The sequence below is a fragment of the Erythrolamprus reginae genome, chromosome 13 (assembly GCF_031021105.1).
Source record: "Erythrolamprus reginae isolate rEryReg1 chromosome 13, rEryReg1.hap1, whole genome shotgun sequence".
Classification (NCBI taxonomy): domain Eukaryota; kingdom Metazoa; phylum Chordata; class Lepidosauria; order Squamata; family Dipsadidae; genus Erythrolamprus; species Erythrolamprus reginae.
This window is the reverse complement of record NC_091962.1, coordinates 14,646,058-14,668,327: the sequence shown is the minus strand read 5'-3', so window position 1 is coordinate 14,668,327 and position 22,270 is coordinate 14,646,058. Positions and strand designations below refer to the sequence as shown.

Here is a 22,270-nt window from a genome sequence, read left to right as displayed (position 1 = left end):
CGATCATTAGCAGCTAGTTAGGGCTGAAAAAAAGCTACATTCAGAGTATAAGATACACTCAAATTATCAGCATCTTAGGGAGGAAAACGGTGCATCTTATACACCGAAAAATACAGTACGTTAGATTGATTTGGGGTTTTTTAATGGGTTGTTAGGGTTACAGAGTTTTATTTATTATTGTTATTAGACTTCTGTTTTTTAATTATTGCATTATTGTATTGTTTTTTATTGTTGTAAAAAACAATACAACAATGCAATAATTAAAAAAAAAGAAGTCAAGCAACGATAATAAATAAAATCCCAGTTCTACGGGACTGGGCAGCATAGAAGCCGAATGAATTAAATTATGTTATATTGTCTATTTCATGATGTCTTTTTAATAAAGACATCACGAAATAGATATTTTAATATACTGCTCAAAAAAAATAAAATAAAGGGAACACTCCAAGAACACATTCTAGATTGGAATGAACAAAATATTCTCCTTGAATATTTCATTTGCACAACTATTCTATTTGCACGCAACTGCGCGAGAAATTGACTGTCAATCAGTGTCGCTTCCTTAAGCGGGCAGATTGATTTCACAGAAGTTTGATTGACTTGGAGTTATATTCCGTTTTTTTAAAGTGTTCCCTTTATTTATTTATTTTTTGAGCAGTGTATATTTGTATATATTTAATAAAGATTATTTTTATTAAAAAAAAGAATGAATAAATAAGTAGATGGGCGCCCCGAAACTTGACCCCCTTCTCGAGGGGGCGTCTTTTCACTTCTTCCTTCCGCGGAAGACTCTTGGGGGGCCCTCCCTAATAAGACACCCTCCCCCAGGGCTCCCATCCCGCAGTCTGTCTGTCCCCCCGTCCTCCCACCCCAGGCCTGGCAAGCTCTGCCGACATTATCTCAGCAGTCACCTTGATAAGGTGGGGACGTCAACCTCTCTCGTAATGGATGGTTCTTCTGCAGCAAGTCGGTGTGAATATTCATGTCTTGCTTCTCCGGTGCATCCCGGACGGACCCCCCCCCCCCTCCCTCTTCCCCCCCCCCAGCATCCTCACATAGGGCTCTAATGAGATTGTTGGCAGGAGTCCCTCTGCTGTTAAGAGCAAGGGAGGAGGAGGGGGGCGGCTAGCAGGCAAACTTTTTCCCGTTATCTTCCCCGGCGGATGAGACGGGGAGGGGTGGGCGGGTGGCTTGGCGCACGCAAAGGGCCTGGCATCCTTGCGTTCTTTGGGAAGGGGGGGGAGAGAGAGACACAGAGGAGGAGGAGAGGCATGGGTGGGCATAAATTAAACCGGGCGGTGGTGCCAAGGGACAGGACAACCCGGGGGCAGCTTGTTCCCGTCGGGGCCGAGACGGGACTTTTAATGCAAGTGACAATTGCGCGACGGCGGCTTTTGCGATGTCTGGAGGTTTGTCGCTAACGGGCCATTCCGGGACGCACCCACGTTTTTTCCCCGCAAGGAGGCTGGCAGGCCAAGGTGGGGGACGACAGAGAGGATAAGTAAGGAGCAGCGAAGATGAGCAAAAGACCAAGCCTTGCCCCCCGAAAAGAGAGGGGGAAAAAACCCCAGTTCTATTCATTATTATTATTATTATTTCAACAATACAACACAGCAAAGGAGATCCCTCTGCTGGATTTCGTATTTCATCACCAGTCGGGCTCTTCCCAAGCACCTGGGACTGCGTGATTATTATCATTATTATTATATGTATTATTATTATTATTTCAACAATACAACACAGCAAACAAGATCACTCTGCTGGATTTGGTATTTCATCACCAGTCAGGCACTTCCCAAGCACTATTATTATTATTATTATTATTATTACTATTACTACTACTACTACAATACAACACAGCAAACAAGATCACTGTGCTGGATTTCATATTTCATCACCAGTCGGGCGCTTCCCAAGCACCTAGGACTGCGTGATTATTATTATTATTATTAACAACAGTACAACACAGCAAACAAGATCACTCTGCTAGATTTCATATTTCATCACCAGTTGGGCACTTCCCAAGCACCTGGGACTGCGTGATGTAGCGGCGAATTATGTTTGCCCATCCCAGTAAAGCGGCCTTTTGCAATTGACAGATGGAGATTTTGTCAATTCCGATGGTTTTCAAATGTCCGCTGAGATCCTTTGGTACTGCGGCCAGCGTGCCAAGAACCACTGGGACCACTTTCACTGGCTTATGCCAGAGTCGTTGCAGCTCGATTTTTAGATATTCATATTTCTATTATATTATTATTTATTTATTATATTATTATTCATATTATTATCCAGAGCATGATACCATGGTCTTTTGAGACTGAAGGATGCCAATGCAATTATTATTATTATTATTATTATTATTATTATTAATTGGATTTATATGCCGTCCCTCTCCGAGGACTCGGGGCAGTTTACAACATATAACGCAACTCTGTTGCCGTCCATTTTCCCCCGTCCTGAGTTCGGATCCAGGCCTCTTTGTGCGAAAACTCTTCCTGGGCTGGATAGTGGTGGAGAAATTTCCTCTTTTTTTTGCTAATTTCAACTTAGAAGGATTTAGCAGAATAATCAGCGGCGATTTAAGCGTTAGGGGACTCCAGGAAACACGAAGACGCTTCAGTTTAGCTATCGATCCGCTGTCCTGTCCTGCTGACTTTAACCTCCTTTTTTACAGGGAGATCATTCTTTTTGAAGTTTTATTTTATTTATTTATTGCTTTATTTCATTATTTCAATTCCTAGGCCGCCCTTCTCCAGACAATCAGGGCGGCTTACGACATAATGGATTAAACGCTTTGAGTTTGCTCGAGGTTTGCAAACTCCACCGCCCCATTTCTGCTCCTCTTAACACCCCCCACCCTAGTGATTCGACCTCCGGATAATTTAGCCAAAGTCCAGTTCCCGCGTTACGTTCGCTGGGCGAGTCCCGGAAAAAAATAAACGAGCGACGGGATCGGGGAAGGCTCTCCATTAAAACCAGCCGGCTTTGCTCCGAATAACCACAAACCCCTTTTGACACAGGCTGGAGTATGGATTTTGCTTCCTGTTAAAAGCGGGCCACGAAAAAGCAAATATTGATAAGCAGGTGTTTTATTCACCGATTCCTCGCAATCCTTTCCCACTTCTGGCCAGAAGACCTCAAATAAGACCTCCGCGTGTCTTTAAGAGGAAGGAATAGTGTCTGGTTTCGCACACGGTGCCCAGCTCAAGGAAATTCAACCTGCCACCAAAGGAGTTTTTGGCTAGGAAAAATATATATATATATATATTCCAAGCTCCAATAATTTCACGAGCCGCAGAGCAAAGTCTCTTTCCCAGCCCCTCTTCCGCGAAGGCTTCAAGGTTTCCCCACTTCTCTGTCGGCGGCTTCGGGTATCTTCTGGGCGAGCCAAAGCCGCTGGCTGTTGGATTTGGGTTCGGCAAGGCGCTGTACCGAAAGAGGGACGCGGATGGTGTCGAGACCGTTCACCTACAACGCGGGAGGAAAGGAAGAGAAGGGGCAGAGAGCGCCGTTATAAGTTAAGCCTAGGACTTCAACTCGACCCCCAAGTTTGGACGGCAAGCGCTTTAGTTTCACCTGTTCTCTTTGGAGAAAGTGGGACAGGCTTTTTAGAAATATAGAAGATTGACGGCAGAAAAAGACCTCCTGGTCCATCTAGTCTGCCCCGATACTATTTCCTGTATTTTATCTTGGGATGGATCTAGGTTTATCCCAGGCGTGTTTACATTCAGTGACTGTAGATTGACCAACCATGTCTGCTGGAAGTTTCTTCTAGGCATCTACTCCTCTTTCAATCAAATATTTTCTCCTGTTGCTTCTGATCTTTCCCCCAACTAACCTCAGATTGTGTCCCCTTGTACTTGGGTTCACTTTCCTATTAAAAACACCTCCCTCCTGAACCTTATTTAACCCTTTTAACATATTTAATATATGTCTCGATCATGTCCCCATTTTTCTGTTCTGTCTTCCAGACTCTACAGATGGAGTTCATGAAGTCTTTCCTGGTCAGTTTGATGCTTAAGACCTTCCACCATTTCTGTAGCCCGTCCTTGGACCTGTTCAATTTGATCCATCTCTTTTTGAAAGTGTCTCCAGAACTGGACACAGTATTATTCCAAATGTGGTCTCACCAGCGCTCTATACAGCGGGATCACAATCTCCTCTTCCTGCTTGTGATACCTCTAGCTATGCAGCCAAGCATCCTACTTGTTTTCCCTACCGTCTGACTGCACTGTTCACCCATTTTAAGACTGTCAGAAATCACGACTCCTCAATCCTTCTCTTCTGAAGTTTTTGCCAACACAGAACTGCCAATACAATACTCAGATTGAGGATTCCTTTTGCCCGAGAGGCTCCTTTGTTAATGGGTGTATGTGTACTTTATTTAATTTTATTTCATTTCATTCCTCCTTTCTCTGATAGTGTCAAATTGCCAAGCCAGAAGGAGTCACCGAAAAGTGCAAGAGAGGAAATCTTACCGTAACTTCACACCAGTAGCTGCCCAGTTTGGTGATGGGTTCTTCCGGGAGAGTCAACGCCTGGGGGGGTACTACAACTCCCAACTGAAAAGAAAAAACACAAAAGGGGGGGGGCAGACATACGGCTCCTTTAAAAATAGGGTTGCCAACGCGTTTCAAAAGTACTGTTTCAATCTAACACAAGGTGGAATTTTGATTGCATAACCATTTTTGTAAACCTACCTGTTGCAGCTTTTAACAGTCACTAAGCGAGCTGTTTTTAGTCAAGGACTGCCTGCATTTATTTATTATTTATACCGCTCAAAAAAAAATAAAGGGAACCCTTAAACAACACAATATCACTCCCAGTAAATCAAACTTCTGTGAAAACAAACTGTCCACTTTGGAAACAACACTGATTGACAGTCAATGTCACCTGCTGTTGTGCAAATGAAATATATTCAATGAGAATATTTAGAAACATAGAAACATAGAAGTCTGACGGCAGAAAAAGACCCCATGGTCCATCTAGTCTGCCCTTATACTATTTTCTGTATTTTATCTTAGGATGGATATATGTTTATCCCAGGCATGTTTAAATTCAGTTACTGTGGATTTATCTACCACGTCTGCTGGAAGTTTGTTCCAAGGATCTACTACTCTTTCAGTCAAATAATATTTTCTCATGTTGCTTTTGATCTTTCCCCCAACTAACCTCAGATTGTGTCCCCTTGTTCTTGTGTTCACTTTCCTATTAAAAACACTTCCCTCCTGGACCTTATTTAACCCTTTAAGATATTTAAATGTTTCGATCATGTCCCCCCTTTTCCTTCTGTCCTCCAGACTATACAGATTGAGTTCATGAAGTCTTTCCTGATACGTTTTATACTTAAGACCTTCCACCATTCTTGTAGCCCGTCTTTGGACCCGTTCAATTTTGTCAATATCTTTTTGTAGGTGAGGTCTCCAGAACTGAACACAGTATTATTCCAAATGGGGTCTCACCAGCATTCTATATAGCGGGATCATAATCTCCCTCTTCCTGCTTGTTATACCTCTAGCTATGCAGCCAAGCATCCTACTTGCTTTCCCTACTGCCTGACTGCACTGTTCACCCATTTTGAGACTGTCAGAAATCACTACGCCTAAATCCTTTTCTTTTGAAGTATTTGCTAACACAGAACTGCCAATACAATAGTCAGATTGAGGATTCCTTTTCCATTCATTTTCCATTCATTCATTCATTCATTCATTCATTCAGATCTAGGAGGGGTTCTTTGAGTGTTTTTTCAGGACTGCATTTTATTTATTAATTGGATTTATATGCCGCCCCTCTTCGAGGATTCGTCTCCTTTACGGCTGATTAGTCCCATGTGAAATAAACAAACATATACTGTATTTTTCGGAGCGTAAGGCACATTAGTTTTTAGAGGTGGAAAACAAGGGGGGAAATACCCTGAACCAAACAGTGTAGTAATATATTATTTAATAAAGCACCAGTGTAGCAGAATTTTTTTTTTACAACCATGTACACTTTTTACAAACTTCAAACTTGACAGCTTTACGGGCATCAACTCCCAGAATTCCTCCGCCAGTCTGGGGGTAAGTAGAAGGGCCGGGGGTTTTTTTTTTTGCAAAAACATGGGCATTTTTGCCCTTCCTTATCACCACTGGGACCACTTTCACTGGCCTATGCCAGAGTCGTTGCAGATCGATATTTAGATCTTCGTATTTCTAATATTATTATTATTTATATTTATTATATTATTATTCATATTATTATTATTATTATCCAGAGCATGATACCATGGTCTTTTGAGACTGAAGGATGCCAATGCAATTAGAATAGAATAGAATAGAATTTTTATTGGCCAAGTGTGATTGGACACACAAGGAATTTGTCTTGGTGCATATGCTCTCAGCGTACATAAAATAAAATATGCATTTGTCAAGAATCATGTGGTACAACACTTAATGATTGTCATAGGGGTCAAATAAGCAATGAAGAAGCAATATTAATAAAAATCTTAGGATATACGCAACAAGTTACAGTCATACAGTCAAGATGGGAGGAAATGGGTGATAGGAATGATGAGAAAATCTAGTAGAATAGAAGTGCAGATTTAGTAGAAAGTCTGACAGTTTTGAGGGAATTATTTGTTTAGTAGAGTGATTATTATTATTATTATTATTATTAATTGGATTTATATGCCATCCCAGTCCAAGAGCTTTCTGCAGGTGGGGTCGGGAGCTTCCGGACAGAAAAAAAATGGCTACATTCGGTGTATAAGATGCACCAACATGTCATATGGTGAGAAAAGTTAATGGTCTACATTTAGGCAAGAAAAACAAAACACTCGGGTACAGGATATGTAGTACATTGCTCAACAGGAGTAACTGTGAGAGGGATCCTGGAGTATCCGAGTGGACGACCATTTAAATAGGAGCCAGCCGTGTGCAGCAGCTGCCAAAAAAGCCAACACAGTTCTAGGCTGCATCAACAGAGGGAGAGGATCAAGATCACGTGAAGGGTTAATACCACTTTATAAGGCCTTGGTGAGGCCACACTTGGAATATTTGCATCCAGTTTTGGTCGCCACGATGCAAAAAGGATGTTGAGACTAGAAAATGTGCAGAGAAGAGCAACAAAGATGATTAGGGGACTGGAGGCTAAAACATATGAAGAACGGTTGCAGGAACTGGGCAGGGCTAGTTTGATGAAAAGAAGGATCAGGGGAGACACGATAGCAGCCTTCCAGTATCTCCGGGGCTGCCCCAAAGATGAGGGAGTCAAGCTAGTCTCCAAAGCGAAAGAAAGAAAGAAAGAAAGAAAGAAAGAAAGAAAGAAAGAAAGAAAGAAAGAAAGAAAGAGGGAGGGAGGGAGGGAGGGAGGGAAGGAAGGAAGGAAAGAAAGAAAGAAAGAAAGAAAGAGAAGGACCAGGGGAGACACGATATCAGCCTTCCAGTATCTCCGGGGTTGCCCCAAAGAAGATGGAGTCAACCTATTCTCCAAAGCGAAAGAAAGAAAGAAAGAAAGAAAGAAAGAAAGAGGGAGGGAGGGAGGGAGGGAAGGAAGGAAGGAAGAAAGAAAGAAAGAGGACCAGGGGAGACATGACAGAAGCCTTCCAATATCTCAGGGGTTGCCACAAAGGAGTCAAGCTATTCTCCAAAGCACCTGAGGGTAGACCAAGAAGCAATGGGTGGAAAGTAAACAAGGAGAGAAGCAACTTAGAACTAGGGAGAAATTTCCTGACAGTCAGAACGGTGGATCAGTGGAACAGAAGTTGCCTCCAGAAGTTGTGAAGGCTCCAACACTGGAAGTTTTTAAGCAGAAATTGGATAACCATCTGTCTGAAGTAGTGTAGGGTTTCTTGCCTAGAAGACCTCCAAGGTCCCTTCTAACTCTGTTATTATTATTATTTCCACCCTCTTTGGGGTGAGTGGAATGTTGTGTCTTATACTCTGAAAAATACAGTAAACTTCTCACCACACCAATGAGCCACGATTAATACCACGCTCGACACTAGAACCAGTAATCTTGACAATAAATACCCCAATCAAGGAATTTTACCAACCCAAACACAACAGACTAACTACTTACCATCAGCTCCAAGATTCTTCCCCATAGAACAAGCCTACCATCATGTTTAAAAATAAGAGCAAACCCCATACACCCCTTCTAAGCCTTGATGCCGTTCCCTAGTTGGGTTACGAAACGTCAGGAAGAAAACCACACAAAGGAGCCCACAAATGTTTTCTAAAAACCTCACGTTTCGGAGGAAGTGCCGGCAGACAATATCTTTCGTCAGCTCCCACTGGTCACAGTCATTCACGCCAATGTCCAGGGTGCAATTCTTCAGGAAACGGACAGTCTATAAGGGAGACAGAAATCTTTAACAGTTGGGTCAACTAAAGGGAAGGAGATTAGATTTATTTAGATTTATTAGATTTGTATGCTGCCCCTCTCCGGAGACTCGGAGCGGAGAGATGGCAACCCAGCTGTCTTTAGCTGAAGATCCTCCAAAGCATCACCAAGTGATTTAAAAAAAAAAAAAAAAACCTTCTGTATATATATCATATATATATAACATGCCCATGTTACACCAACACTCCTCAGTCTGCATTGGTTGCCAATCAATTTCCGGTCACAATTCAAAGTGTTGGTTATGACCTATAAAGCCCTTCATGGCATCGGACCAGAATATCTCCGAGTCCGCCTTCTGCCGGACGAATCCCAGCGACCCACAGAGTTGGCCTTCTCCGGGTCCCGTCCACTAAACAATGTCGTTTGGCGGTCCCCAGGGGAAGAGCCTTCTCTGTGGCAGCCCTGACTCTCTGGAACCAGCTCCCCCCAGAGATTAGGATTGCCCCCACCCTCCCTGTCTTTCGTAAACTCCTCAAAACCCACCTTTGTCGTCAGGCATGGGGGAACTGAGATATCTCCCCCGGGCCTATACAATTTATGTATGGTATGTTTGTTTGTATGTATGTATGCTTAATAATGGGTTTTTAAAAATATTTTAAATTGTAAATTATTAGATTTGTCATGAATTGTTTTTATTGTATTGTGAGCCGCCCCGAGCCAACGAGAGGGGCGGCATACAAATCTAATAAATAATAATAATAATAATAATAATAATAATAATAATAATAATAATAATACCAACTCTAAAATTACAAAATTAAGTAAATTAACTTATGAACTACAGAATAAACAAAATAAGGACTACTATAGAGTGTGGGGAAAACTATAATTGGATAGAAAAAAAATAAGAAATTGAACTAATATTAAAGGGAAAGAAATGAACTAACAAAAACAGAATTGTAAAGTATCAATCATTAAGTAAATTAATATGTATATATATATATAGGTATGTACATAGGTTTTATGTTGTTCGCTTGTTTGTTTGTATTATAATCAAAATAAAAACAATCAATAAAATAAAATTACAAAATCTGTTGCATACAAAGAAAAGTATTATAAGATATTAGTACAGATGGTATCTTCCCCCTTCAAGATTGGCTAAAATTTATCCCAAACTGAACAATAAATGCTGGAAATGCAACAAGGAGATATGGCCCCCTCTTTTACTTATGGTGCTGCTGTCACAAAGCAAAAAGATTTCGGAACGTGACACATAGATGGCTACTAGAAATTACAAAGGAAAAAAAATTGGCATGCTATTGTTGTGGCTGGCTCTGGCCCAGCTCCTGCCCCAAGGACTGTAGGGCTGGATGTGGGTGAAACATCCAAATGTCACAGGCTGGTTTTGCTGCCGACAGAGTCGGGCACCGAATTATCCTCTGAAGACGGGAGTGACGGTGAGATGGGACCTTCAGGGGGGGGGGGGGGCTGGCAGGCAGCCCAGGAAGAAGCCAGCCATCACCTTCCTTATCTTCGATAGACTCTGATGAGGAAGCTGTGATAGAGCCACGCGTGCGTAGAGCTATGCATAGGAGAGAACAGCTTCGCAGGTATTACATAGAAACATAGAAGCCTGACGGCAGAAAAAGACCTCATGGTCCATCTAGTCTGCCCTGATACTATTTCCTGTATTTCATCTTAGGCACGTCTTATCCCAGGCACGTTTAAATTCAGTTACTGTGGATTTACCAACCACGTCTGCTGGAAGTTTGTTCCAAGGATCTACTACTCTTTCAGTGAAATAATATTTTCTCACATTGCTTTTGATCTTTCCCCCAACTAACTTCAGATTGTGCCCCCTTGTTCTTGGGTTCACTTTCCTATTAAAAAGACTTCCCTCCTGGACCTTATTGATCAATATCTCTTTGTAGGTGAGGTCTCCAGAACTGAACACAGTATTATTCCAAATGTGGTCTCACCAGCGCTCTATATAAGGGGATCACAATCTCCCTCTTCCTGCTTGTTATACCTCTAGCTATGCAGCCAAGCATCCTACTTCCTTTTCCTACTGCCCGACCACACTGCTCACCCATTTTGAGACTGTCAGAAATCACTACCCCTCAATCCTTCTCTTCTGAAGTTTTTGCTAACACAGAACTGCCAATGCAATACTCAGATTGAGGATTCCTTTTCCCCAAGTGCATTATTTTACATTACAGGAGATAATAGAGTCCACCTGTGGGTTGGGTGGGGTTCAGGTCATTAGGGCTGCTGTTAAATGGTCAGCGTGCCGGCCTCGCAGTGTGGAAGATTATCTGATCGTGCTTGTGGAGTTTGCATTGCCGTTCTGGATTTTCCCAGGACCTTGTGTTTGGATTTCCGGACTCTGATCATAAATCATAGTGAGTTTACAATGTCCGAAAAGGAATAGCTGTGACAAAATCACAGCTACTGGTCAATGGACTTGAGTTTGTTGTTTCTGTTATTTCACTGCATTCAAGTTTGTTTGTTTTTACAAGTGAGCCCTTTGAATTCAAAAGAGGGTTTTTCTCCTATTTTTCTTTGGATAAAGAAACTATTGTTGCCTTGTACTGTGTGTGTGTGTCTGTTTTTGCTACTTTTACATTTAATTGAAGGCTCGGGCCAGGAGCCGGCAGAACAGCTATTAGGAATATGGAAGAAAAAATACTCAAACACCACCACCCCCGATACCTAATGACGCCTATAATAACCGCAGCCACTATATCATATGCTCAACTATGGAAAAACGAAAAGATCCCATCAGAAAACAATATTATAGACAAGATTTTCAAATGTGCAGACATGGACAAAATGACCATGGAAACCAAGGGTACAAATAGCAAAGAATTTGATAAGATATGGAAAAAAATTGGTATAAATGGAGGAAAGAAACAGGGTAATATGACACAATGTAGATGTACTGATTAAATATGTAAAATGTAAAATAATGCACTTGGGGAAAAGGAATCCTCATTCTGAGTATTGCATTGGCAGTTCTGTGTTAGCAAAAACTTCAAAAGGATTTAGGGGTCGTGATTTCTGACAGTCTCAAAATGGGTGAACAGTATGTTCGGGCGGTAGGAAAAGCAAGTAGGATGCTTGGCTGCATAGCTAGAGGTATCACAAGCAGGAAGAGGGAGATTGTGATCCCACTGGTGAGACCTCATTTGGAATAATACTGTGTCCAGTTCTGGGGACCTCACCTACAAAGAGATATTGATCAAATGAGTCCAAAGACGGGCTACAAGAATGGTGGAAGGTCTTAAGCATCAAACGTATCAGGAAAGACTTCATGAACTCCAGCTGTAGAGTCTGGAGGACAGAAGGAAAAACGGGGACATGATCGAAACATTTAAATATGTCAAAGGGTTAAATAAGGTTCAGGAGGGAAGTGTTTTTAATAGGAAAGTGAACACAAGAACAAGGGGACACAATCTGAAGTTAGTTGGGGGAAAGATCAAAAGCAACATGAGAAAATATTATTCGACTGAAAGAGTAGTAGATGCTTGGAACAAACTTCCAGCAGACATGGTTGGTCAATCCACAGGAACTGAATGTAAACATGCCTGGGATAAACATAGATCCTTCCTAAAATAAAATACAGGAAATAGTATAAGGGCAGACTAGATGGACCATGAGGTCTTTTTCTGCCGTCAGTCTTCTATGTTTCTAAATAGATAAATACATACACATTATTCAGGTAACGAGTAAGGGAACATAAATGCAAATGGATAAACAGTAATAGCTTTCGACATATTAACTTCTGTATATTTTTCAAGGATACTTAGTGATATTTGTATACACTTATAATTATGCTGACCTTCATCCCGCTGTGGGTTTGTAATTTAGGCAGCTTCCCTTCTTCACGTAACTAAAACAGAAGATGCAGAATAAATAAATAAATCAGATTTTTTTTCTCTCTCTCTCTCCCCGTTTTGGCTAAATACTAATTCCTGGAGCAAACTTACCCGGTTCTCTTCTTCGAAGAACATCTTGTTTTCAGGAGAGGCGTAAACGGCCCGGTTATGGAACAGGAGATGGTTACGACCGAAAGACCGGTGGACAAAGACGGTTTCGCCGCGGTTCCCAACGTCTGAAAGTCGAGATAAAGAGGAAAATTTGGAGGCTTTCATGTGTGTCTCTGTGTGGTCCTTGGCTCCTAACCGAGTACAGATAGTACTCGGTTTACAACGTCACTAAACAACTGTTTAAAGTTACCAAATAAGCGACTCACGGCTGTTTTTCACCCTTGCGACCACGTACGTCCCGTGATCAAAAATTGAGCTGATAAAACTATTATGGAAAGCAGACAAAACGCCTACCACGTTAAATTGAATCAACAAAAGTGGCAGAAATGAGTAAACTCACCTTGGAAATTCAAGATAAAGATGATACAGAACACTACAAAATATGGGACAAGTGGGCATGACTGGTTAAATCAGAAAAGATATTTAAAAACATAATATTCCCCTTTATTTACAAGAAATATTGAATCGTGCTACAGGTATGTAATCTTACAATCCTACTGAAAGGAACAATCTAGAAAAACAACCTCCTGCATAAAATGTAAACATAGAAAGACAGAAGATCGACGGCCTCCTGGTCCATCTATGCCCTTATACTATTTCCTGTCTTTTATCTTATGATGGTTATATGTTTATCCCAAGCATGTTTAAATTCAGTTCCTGTGGATTTACCAACCACGTCTGCTGGAAGTTTATACCAAGCATCTACTCCTCTTTCAGTAAAATATTTTCTCGTGTTGCTTCTGATCTTTCCCCCAACTAACCTCAGGTTGTGCCCCCTTGTTCTTGGGTTCACTTTCCTATTAAAAACACTTCCCTCCTGAACCTTATTTAACCCTTTCACCTATTTCAATGTTTCAATCGTGTCCCCCCTTTTCCTTCTGTCCTCCAGACTAGACAGATGGAGTCCATGAAGTCTTTCTTAATAAGTTTTGTGATTAAGACCTTCCACCATTTTTGTAGCCCGTCTTTGTACCCGTTCAGTTTGATCCATCTCTTTTTGTAGGTGAGGTCTCCAGAACCGGACCCAGAATTATTCCAAATGGGGTCTCTATACAGCGGGATTACCATCTCCCGCCTCCATACAGAAAATAGTATAAGGGCAGACTAGTTGGACCACGAGGACTTTTTCTGCCATATGTTTCCATGTACCTTCCACCGGTTCGGTGAGGATGAGTTCGAGGGGCTCTTTGGGGCGGTGCTTGAGGTCCTCCACCAGCCGGAAGACGCGGAAACGGGGGTGTTTGATGCGGGGCTCCCGGTCTTTCTTGCCCAGGGGGACCTTCCACCAGCGCTCCACAATGACCGTCTCCTGCAAGGCAGAGAAGTTTTTGGGGGAAGGGTTCGGGTGCACCTCTCTTTGGCCCTCTGCTCCCATCCCGTCCGCAAACGAAGGGGAGTTTAACCGAGATTTTTTTAGCCGCTTTGGGGAAAATGCAGGAAGCTGCCAGGCCAAAATCCTGGGACTGACCGGGACTCCCAAGCTCCAGGGGAAAATCTAGCCAGCTGCAACATTTCCCTTTCCCTTCTTTCTTTCTCTCCATCTTTCCTTTCTTCCATCTTGCCTCCCTCCTTTTCTTCTACTTCTTTCCATGCAGCCATCTCTCCTTTTCAATTCTTTCATCCCTCCTTCTCTCCTTTTCCTTCCCCCCCTTTTCTTCTCTTTATTCCTTTCTTTCCTCCTCCCTCTTCCTTCCTTTCTTCTTCCCGATCTATCCATCCACCTCCTTCCTTCCTTTGCTCTCCTTTTCTCTCTCCTTCCCTTTTTCTCTTCTATTTCCCCGTTTTCTTTCCTTCCTTCTCCCACCCCTCCTTCCTTCCTTCCCTCTTTTCCTACTCCTTTCCTCCCTCCCTCCCAATGTCTTCCTTCTTTCCTGCCTTCCTTCCATCTCTCTCCCTTTCTCCTTCTTTCTCCTTCTTTTTCTTTCCCCTTTTCTTTTCCTTCCTTCCCTATTCTTTCCTTCCTTCTCTCCTTTTCTCCCTCCTTCCCTTTCTTTTTTCTTTACTTTCCCCTTTTCTTTTCCTTCCTTCCCTATTCTTTCCTTCCTTCTCTCTCCCTCCCTCTCCTTCCATCTCTCTCCTTTTCTCCCACCTTCTCCTTTTTTCTTTCCCCTTTTCTTTTCCTTCCTTCCCTATTCTTTCCTTCCTTCTCTCCCTCCCTCTTCCTACTCCTTTCCTCCCTCCCTCCCAATGTCTTCCTTCTTTCCTGCTTTTCTTCCATCTCTCTCCTTTTCTCCCTCCTTCTCCTTTTTTCTTTCCTTTTCTTTTCCTTCCCTATTCGTTCCTTCCTTCTCCCTTCCTCTCCTTCCTTCCATCTCTCCTTTCCTCCCTCTTTCCCCTTTTCTTTTCCTTCCTTCTCTCTCCCTCCCCTTCCTTCCATTTCTCTCCTTTTCTCCCTCCTTCCCTTTCTTTTTTCTTTACTTTCCCCTTTTCTTTTCCTCCCTCCTTTCTTTTCTCTTCTTTCCCCTTTTCCTTCCTTCCTTCCCAGCTTATCCGTGTCCAGGAAGCCCATTCAGGCAACGCGGCCTCTCCCAGGCCACCCCACTCCATCTTTGGCCCTTGGGTAGCATGGAAATGCCCACCCCGCACAACCCTCCCCGTCTGTCTCCCCACCAGGGCTTATTTATTTATTCTTATCCCGCCCTTCGCCGTCAGGACGGACCCCGAAAGATCCCTCCGGCCCCGGCCCGGACATGCCGCGCTCACCCGCGGGCCCGAGAAGTGCAGCCCCCGGGGCAGGAGACTGACGAGAGACCCCGCCGTCGCCCCTCGCGCCACCCGCCACAGGCCCGCCGCCATCATGGCTCCCGCCGCCCTCACACAGACCACGCCCCCTGACCACTGCGCAGGCGCCGAAGCCCGCCAGGCCGCGACTAAGCTCCGGCCGAGCATAGCACCGCCTGCCGAGCATGACCTTCCTCCCTCAGTGCACGGCGCTACGGCAGCTCCCGGCTTTTGGTTCGGCCTAGCCAAACGGGAGGATTGCCTCTCCATACAGGGGCTGGGTGCTTGTGAGCCTGCCCAGAAGGCCTCCCCCGCCCGCGCCATGGATGCAAAGCTTAAATTGGGCTGGGAGTGAAAGGGTCTCTGAGCATGTGAAGAGTGCTGTCATCAGCAAAAAGCATCCTTCCTGTTCAATCAGTGCCATGAATGCAACATTGCAACAGCATGGTAGTAAAAGGGCAGTCTGAGCATGCACAGAGGGCTCTCTACCAAATGGAAAAGAACACAGTGCCTCTGAGCATGTACAGTGTTTTTCTTTCCCACAATGTCTTTTAAATCTTTGAAAACAAGCCCCCCAAGTGGCTATAAATGGGGTGACCCATCAAGCATTCGCACCCGTCCCCAAAATCCAGTTTCTAACCATGTTTCGAGGACACCATGGTAGACAAGCCACCATAGGAGGGGCCAGAAGTGGGAGGAGCTTAGCATCGTGGTCACAATGGGGGTCTGTTGTGCCTCTGGTTGCTGGCCTGGGCCCACCGGGTCACAATGGGTCCCCTTTGGCTTGGGTCCCTTGTCCCTCATCTCTGGGCAGATGCCACCCAAGGGCCAGAGATCATCCAGGGACCTTGCTGCCTGCTTTGGGGCGACGCTAAGCCTGCTTGGAACCCCCCTTAAGAGCTTCATCTGAACTTCCGCCCTCTAGGAAAGATGACTCCCTCAAACAGCGAGTAAGCCTCCGCAGCGCCATCTGGGCACCGCTGGCCGTCACGGCTGGCCCGCTCCAGGCTAAACCAACAATCGTGGCTTGCTGACCTCTGGTGGCCAAACCTGGCAGATCCAGATCCTTCCCAGGCCGATTGGTTTGGATCCCTGGGATGCTCATTGGCAGAGGAGAACTAAAACTCCCAAGCTAAAATTTTACAATCCGGTTATTTTGCCAGCCTGCTAGCCTGCAACACTAACCCATGGCTTGTTCTTGGCTAGCACTGGGCAACAGCAATTCCGTTGTCTTAAATCGGTCACTTGTTTTCAACTAACTTAGAAACATAGAAGACTGATGGCAGAAAAAGACCTCCTGGTCCATCTAGTCTGCCCTTATACTATTTTCTGTATTTTATCTTAGGATGGATATATGTTTATCCCAGGCATGTTTACATTTAGTTCCTGGGGATTGACCAACCACGTCTGCTGGAAGTTTGTTCCAAGGATCTACTACTCTTTCAGTAAAATAATATTTTCTCATGTTGCTTTTGATCTTTCCCCCAACTAACTTCAGATTTTGTCCCCTTGTTCTTGTGTTCGCTTTCCTATTAAAAACACTTCCCTCCTGGACCTTATTTAACCCTTTCACATATTTAAATGTTTCGATCGTGTCCCCCCTTTTCCTTCTGTCCTCCAGACTCTACAGATGGAGTTCGTTAAGTCTTTCCTGATACGTTTTATGCTTAAGACCTTCCACCATTCTTGTAGCCTGTCTTTGGACCCGTTCAGTTTTGTCAATATCTTTTTGTAACTTTTGGCCTCTGATTCCAAAAACAACCAGAGTTTTTGCCTATCACGCCAACTTTTTAAGCTACAGGATACCCCCAAAAGTCGTACAAATTGTGCATATACAGTGATCCCTCGATTAGTGCGGGGGTTACGTTCCAAGACCTCCCGCACTAATCGATTTTCCGCGGTATAGTGGTGCGGAAGTAAAAACACCATCTGCGCATGCGCGCCCTTTTTCCATGACCTCGCATGCGCAGATGGTGGAGCCGGGGAGCAACGAAAGTGCGGAAGCCGACAAAGATTGCTTTGAATGTCGGCTGCCCCCACCCCCCCAACACCCGCCTGCCGTTCACCCGCCCGCCCGCCCGGCCGCTCGCTCGCCCGTTCACCCGCCCGGCTGCTCGCTCGCTCGCCGCTCGAGAGCAAGAGGGGGAGAGATAGAGAAAGAGAGAGAAGGAAAGAAAGAGATGAGAGAGGGAGGAAGAGAGTGTGAGAGGAAGAAGCAAGATAGAGAGAGAAAGAAAGATGAGAAAGGAAGGAAGAGAGTGAGAGAGAGGAAGAAAGAGAGAGAGAGAGAAGAGTGGAAGGAAGAGAGAGAGAAATGATAGAAAAAAGGGGAGAAAAAAAGAGAAATGAGAAAATGATTGAAGCAGAGAATGACAGGAAAGAAAGAGAAAGAGACAGAGAAGTGACTCTTGGTGATGACGTATGACGTCATCGGGTGGGAAAAACCGTGGTATAGCAAAAAAAACCGTATTTTTTAATTAATATTTTTTGAAAAACCGTGGTATAGCGTTTCGCACTAATCGAGACCGCACTAATCGAGGGATCACTGTAACGTAAAAACTTACCAAATATATACTGTTTGCAAAGAATAATTTTATTCGTACAAAGGCTGTCATAGTGACTGCAAGTTAAATTGTGTTCATAAAAATAGTTTTTTTAATAGAATGGTAATTATGCGTATTAAGGGGGGGGAAATTTGCTTGTAGCTTTTTCTGGAGTGTTTAATCTGTGGACATTGTCGCTTGATGCTCCAACAAGTCAGCCATCCTATGTACATCCCATCTATCTTAATACCGTGTCTCCATGCGCTTCAAATCTTGGTGGAATCACTCGCTTTGCTCATTGACTGCACCAAAACTTTCAGGGAAGTTAGCAAGACGGCTATGTAAAAAATGCAATTTGATGCTCACGTTGCCTAATTATACACTGCTCAAAAAAATAAAGGGAACACTCAAAAGAACACATCCTAGATCTGAATGAATGAAATATTCTCACTGAATACTTTGTTCTGTGCAAAGTTGAATGTGCACAACAGCAGGTGAAATGGATTGTCAATCAGTGTTGCTTCCAAAGTGGACAGTTTGATTTCACCGAAGTTTGGAGTTACATGGTGTTGTTTTAAATGTTCCTTTTATTTTTTTGAGCAGTGTATATATAAGGTGCAGAGAAAGAACTTGACGTGGTAGAAGAAAACTAACTACAGTTTTGAAATCAGCATTTAACTGGTTTCTAATTTGACTATAAAAAAGCTCAAAAATCAAACTCAATGGAAATTGGGTCACTAATTGTTGTAATCCATGATCACCCAGAAGTCGAGAGAAATTCGAAACTCGTTTCAACTTTGGCCCTTGATATTTGCACGTGTTTTTGCAAACAGTTCAAACTGCAGCTTGGGGATTCAATAAAAGGATTTTTTTCTTGCTGAAAAAGGATGAGAAAAATATCATTTTTTTCCTTTCTTTCTCTTACCAGCGCGACCCTTGCCCACCCTGAAAATTTGAGTACCCACCCTCGCTACTGCCTGCAGTGTTCCTGAGTCCGAGGGTGCCAGCCCAAACCGGCCCGGTACCAGCGACTCGGCAGACTGGCTAAACCCGACTGAGATCTACAAGGTGAAAGTACCTCCGAAACCACCTGCTACCGCACGAATCCCAGCGACCGATAAGGTCCCACAGAGTTGGTCTTCTCCGGGTCCCGTCGACTAATGTCGTTTGGCAGGCCCCAGGGGAAGAGCCTTCTCTGTGGCGGCCCTGGCCCTCTGAAACCAACTCCCCCTGGAGATTAGAACTGCCCCCACCCTCCTTGTCTTTCGTAAACTACTCAAGACTCACTTATACCGCCAGGCATGGGGGAGTTGAGACACCTTTCCCCCAGGCTTTTTTTAATACTTTGTTTTATGTTTGGCATGAATGTACTGTTTGGTTTTTTAAATAATGATAGGGTTTTATATGTTTTTAATATTAGATTTGTTCCACTACTATATTGTTTTTATTACTGTTGTGAGCCACCCCGAGTCTTCGGAGAGGGGCAGCATACAAATCTAATAAATAATAATTTAAAAATAATTTTAAAAAGAGCTACAAAAACTCTGTTTCAAACGAAGCGTGGCTTGTTAGGAGGGGACGATGGGCCATAGTGCAGCTATTTCAAAGTTGGTTAACTTTTAACAATTCTTTTTTCCCAAACCTGGTAATTTTTAAGATAATTGGACTTCGATTGCCAAAGTTCCTGGGACTTGCTTTTTCAAAATGTGCCAACTTTTAAAATTCCCTAGCCAGTGTGGCTATAGTGGGAGAGGATGATGGGCATTGTGATGTAGCTCTGCTGAGAAATCTTTTTCAAGTGTGCCAAACTTTAAAATGACAGGACTTATGGCACGCTGCTTTTTCAAAATGTGCCAACTTTTAAGATGGCTAAATTTTAACTCCCAGAATTCCCCTGCCAGCATAGGGGAATTCTGGGACTTGAAGTCCAGCCATATAAAAAGTTGACCATTTGAAAATACACTATTTGCCCTGCCAGAGTATTATGATTCTGCCTTACAACCAGACTAATGCTTTTAAAAATAATTAATAATAAAATATTTACTGTAGAAGTGTACAACTTTTCACTGTAATGTCTGAATCGCCCAATTGGTGTTTTGTGCAATTTTTTTTTAACAGGCTGGCAACCTCACCGTTTTTGCTAGCGACCGCCAAAACCCCGATCGGCCAGTGCTGCTGGACTTCCACTTCACCCGTGGCAGTGAGGGTGTCAGCCATTGGCATGGCCTTTTGCGGGGAGGCACCTTTTTCCTGGATACCCCTCGGCTGGCGCTGGATTTCAACAGCCGGGAAAGGTGAGGAATCAAAAACAGTGTTTAAAATAAAAGAGGGGGGGGGGGGGGAAGAGGTGGCATTTTGGACCAAGGTTTGGCATTCAGGGGAACGAGGACAAGTTTGGTTTAAGATCTAGTAAACAAGTTGCTAGATCTCAAGAACCTTAGCAACTCGCCAGTAGGAATCCAGAAAGCAAGTTGGTTTTTTTTGCTCCTTACTGCGAGTTTCTCTGGAATTTAACAGGGTAGTTTTGATTTATAACCATTTAGTTAGTGACCACGGAAACTATACTGAAAAAAGTGGCTTAAAAGTGGGATAAAAACTCGGATAAGCAGCCTGTGTTTATAACGGTTGCAACGCCATGCAATCGTCGTGCGACCCTTCTCCATATTGTGTTAATTGCAAAACTTGGAATTGCTGACCCGTCCGTCTGACCCTATACAGCTTGACCGCCACGCTAGAATACATCGAAGAAAAAACAGGCGCAGAACAGGTGCTGGTGAACTTCCGTAAAGCTCGGCGAGACCGAGGTAAAACAAGGTCTTTTTTTATTTTGGGGAACTTTTTATCCTGGGGGTTTTTGGCCTGGGAATGAAATATCCAGGGCCTGGGAAAAAGAAAAATATTTGGGTTGCGAATGCCTCGTTAATCCCAATTACCATTATTTTTCAGAGTATAAGACACACCATACAAATCTAATAAATAATAATAATAATAATAATAATAATAATAATAATAAGATGCACCTTAGTTTTTGGGGAGGAAAATAAGGAAAACCATCTGCTAATCAGGTATTCATCTGGCTAGCGTCTTTAGTCTGGTCAGCTTTAGTATATTTTTTTTAATCCCCTGGTTAAGGGCTTAAAAAAACCCCTTTATTCTGCGAGAGTAACAATGAAAGAGCTTCCAAGGCAATAAGAGCTGGGAACATCATTAGAAACAGAGAAACCTAGAAGATTGACGGCAGAAAAAGACCTCCTGGTCCATCTCGTCTGCCCTTATACTATTTCATGTATTTTATCTTAGGATGGATCTATGTTTATCCCAGGCAGGTTTATATTCAGTCACTGTGGATTCTTCCTTCCTTCCTTCCTTCCCTTCCTTGTTTTCTTTCCTTCCTTCCTTCTTTGTCTTCCTTCCTTCCTTCTCTTCCTTCCTTCCTCATTCATAGAAACAGAGAAACCTAGAAGATTGACGGCAGAAAAAGACCTCCTGGTCCATCTCGTCTGCCCTTATGCTATTTCCTGTCTTTTATCTTAGGATGGATCTGTGTTCATCCCAGGCAGGTTTATATTCAGTCACTGTGGATTGACCAAGCATGTCTGCTGGAAGTTTGTTCCAAGCATCTACTACTCTTTCAGTGAAATAATGTAAAATAAAATAAAATAGCACCTGGTTAGGGCTGGAAAGAAACATCTGGATCAAGTTAGAGCAATGGGGAAAAAAACCCCCCTACAAAGACAGGGTTTGGAAAACATTCCTGGCAGAGTAACAACAAAAGAGTTTGCAACCTGCTAAGGGCTGGGAACACCATTAGCACCTGGTCAGGGCTGGAAAGAAACTTACTCAGAGCAAGTTAGAGCAATGAAAAAACAACCTGCAAAGACTTAGGGCTTGGAAAACATTCTTTGCAGAGAGTAACAATGAAAGGGTCTGCAAGGTAGGAGCTGGGAAAATCATTAGCAGCTGGAAAAAAATAATTATCAGCTTCTTTTAGGGAGAAAAACGTGCATCTCATACACCAAAATATACAGTAATGAAGCCCGATTGATAAAAACCCTTAGTTGGTAAATAAACCCTGATGGAATCCAAGTTGCAAATCTATACCCTGTGGAGTAACTCCCACTGCAACCCACTAATTTTGCTTTTATTTATTTACTGGATTTATAACTTTATAATTTTCCCCTCTCTCTTTTTTTATAAAGGCAACTTGCTACGAGCTTTCCGCTTCCTGGGTTTCGAACTCGTGGCCCCCGGCCACCCTGGCCTGCCCCCGTGGGAAGACACCATCTTCATGGCTTACCCCCTGGAACGTGATCTCGGCTGGAGCCCCCCACCAAAGCAGGAATGACGCTCGGGAGGCAAAGAAGGGGGACGATGGGGACCCTTCCCCGCCCCGTTCGGACCAGCGTGATTTCAGAGCCCCCCTCCCACCCCCAAAAAAGGCATTAAAGTGGCATGAAAGCTGAATGGCTTCTGAGCAGCTTCCATCCAAACCTTCCGTCCTGTCCCAACACAAACTGGGTTCGGTTTGAGGTTGCGACAAAGCGCAGCCAGCATCCGTTGGGCCTTTTCTGCCCCAGAACCCACAATTCTTTGCCCCCCACCACCACCCAGGCTGAAATCTTCTCTCCCTTCTGC

The 22,270-nt window shown here is 43.6% G+C and overlaps 2 protein-coding genes across 2 annotated transcripts; one reads left to right on the top strand and one right to left on the bottom strand.

Moving 5' to 3' along the window:
• Nucleotides 1-3,071: 3,071 nt before the first annotated feature.
• On the bottom strand, nt 3,072-15,297 carry MRPL9 (mitochondrial ribosomal protein L9). The gene is made up of 7 exons (XM_070766084.1): nt 15,075-15,297; nt 13,521-13,680; nt 12,312-12,436; nt 12,164-12,214; nt 8,228-8,329; nt 4,479-4,562; nt 3,072-3,468 (listed from the first exon to the last, which is right to left on the bottom strand). Exons 1-7 carry the CDS (start codon nt 15,258-15,260, stop codon nt 3,337-3,339), a joined length of 840 nt encoding a protein of 279 aa, XP_070622185.1. The 5' UTR covers nt 15,261-15,297; the 3' UTR covers nt 3,072-3,336.
• On the top strand, nt 15,278-22,046 carry OAZ3 (ornithine decarboxylase antizyme 3). The gene is made up of 5 exons (XM_070766604.1): nt 15,278-15,326; nt 18,594-18,703; nt 19,754-19,929; nt 20,354-20,439; nt 21,835-22,046. The coding sequence occupies exons 1-5, from the start codon at nt 15,278-15,280 to the stop codon at nt 21,978-21,980; spliced, it is 567 nt and encodes a 188-aa protein (XP_070622705.1). The 3' UTR covers nt 21,981-22,046.
• Nucleotides 22,047-22,270: the final 224 nt, after the last annotated feature.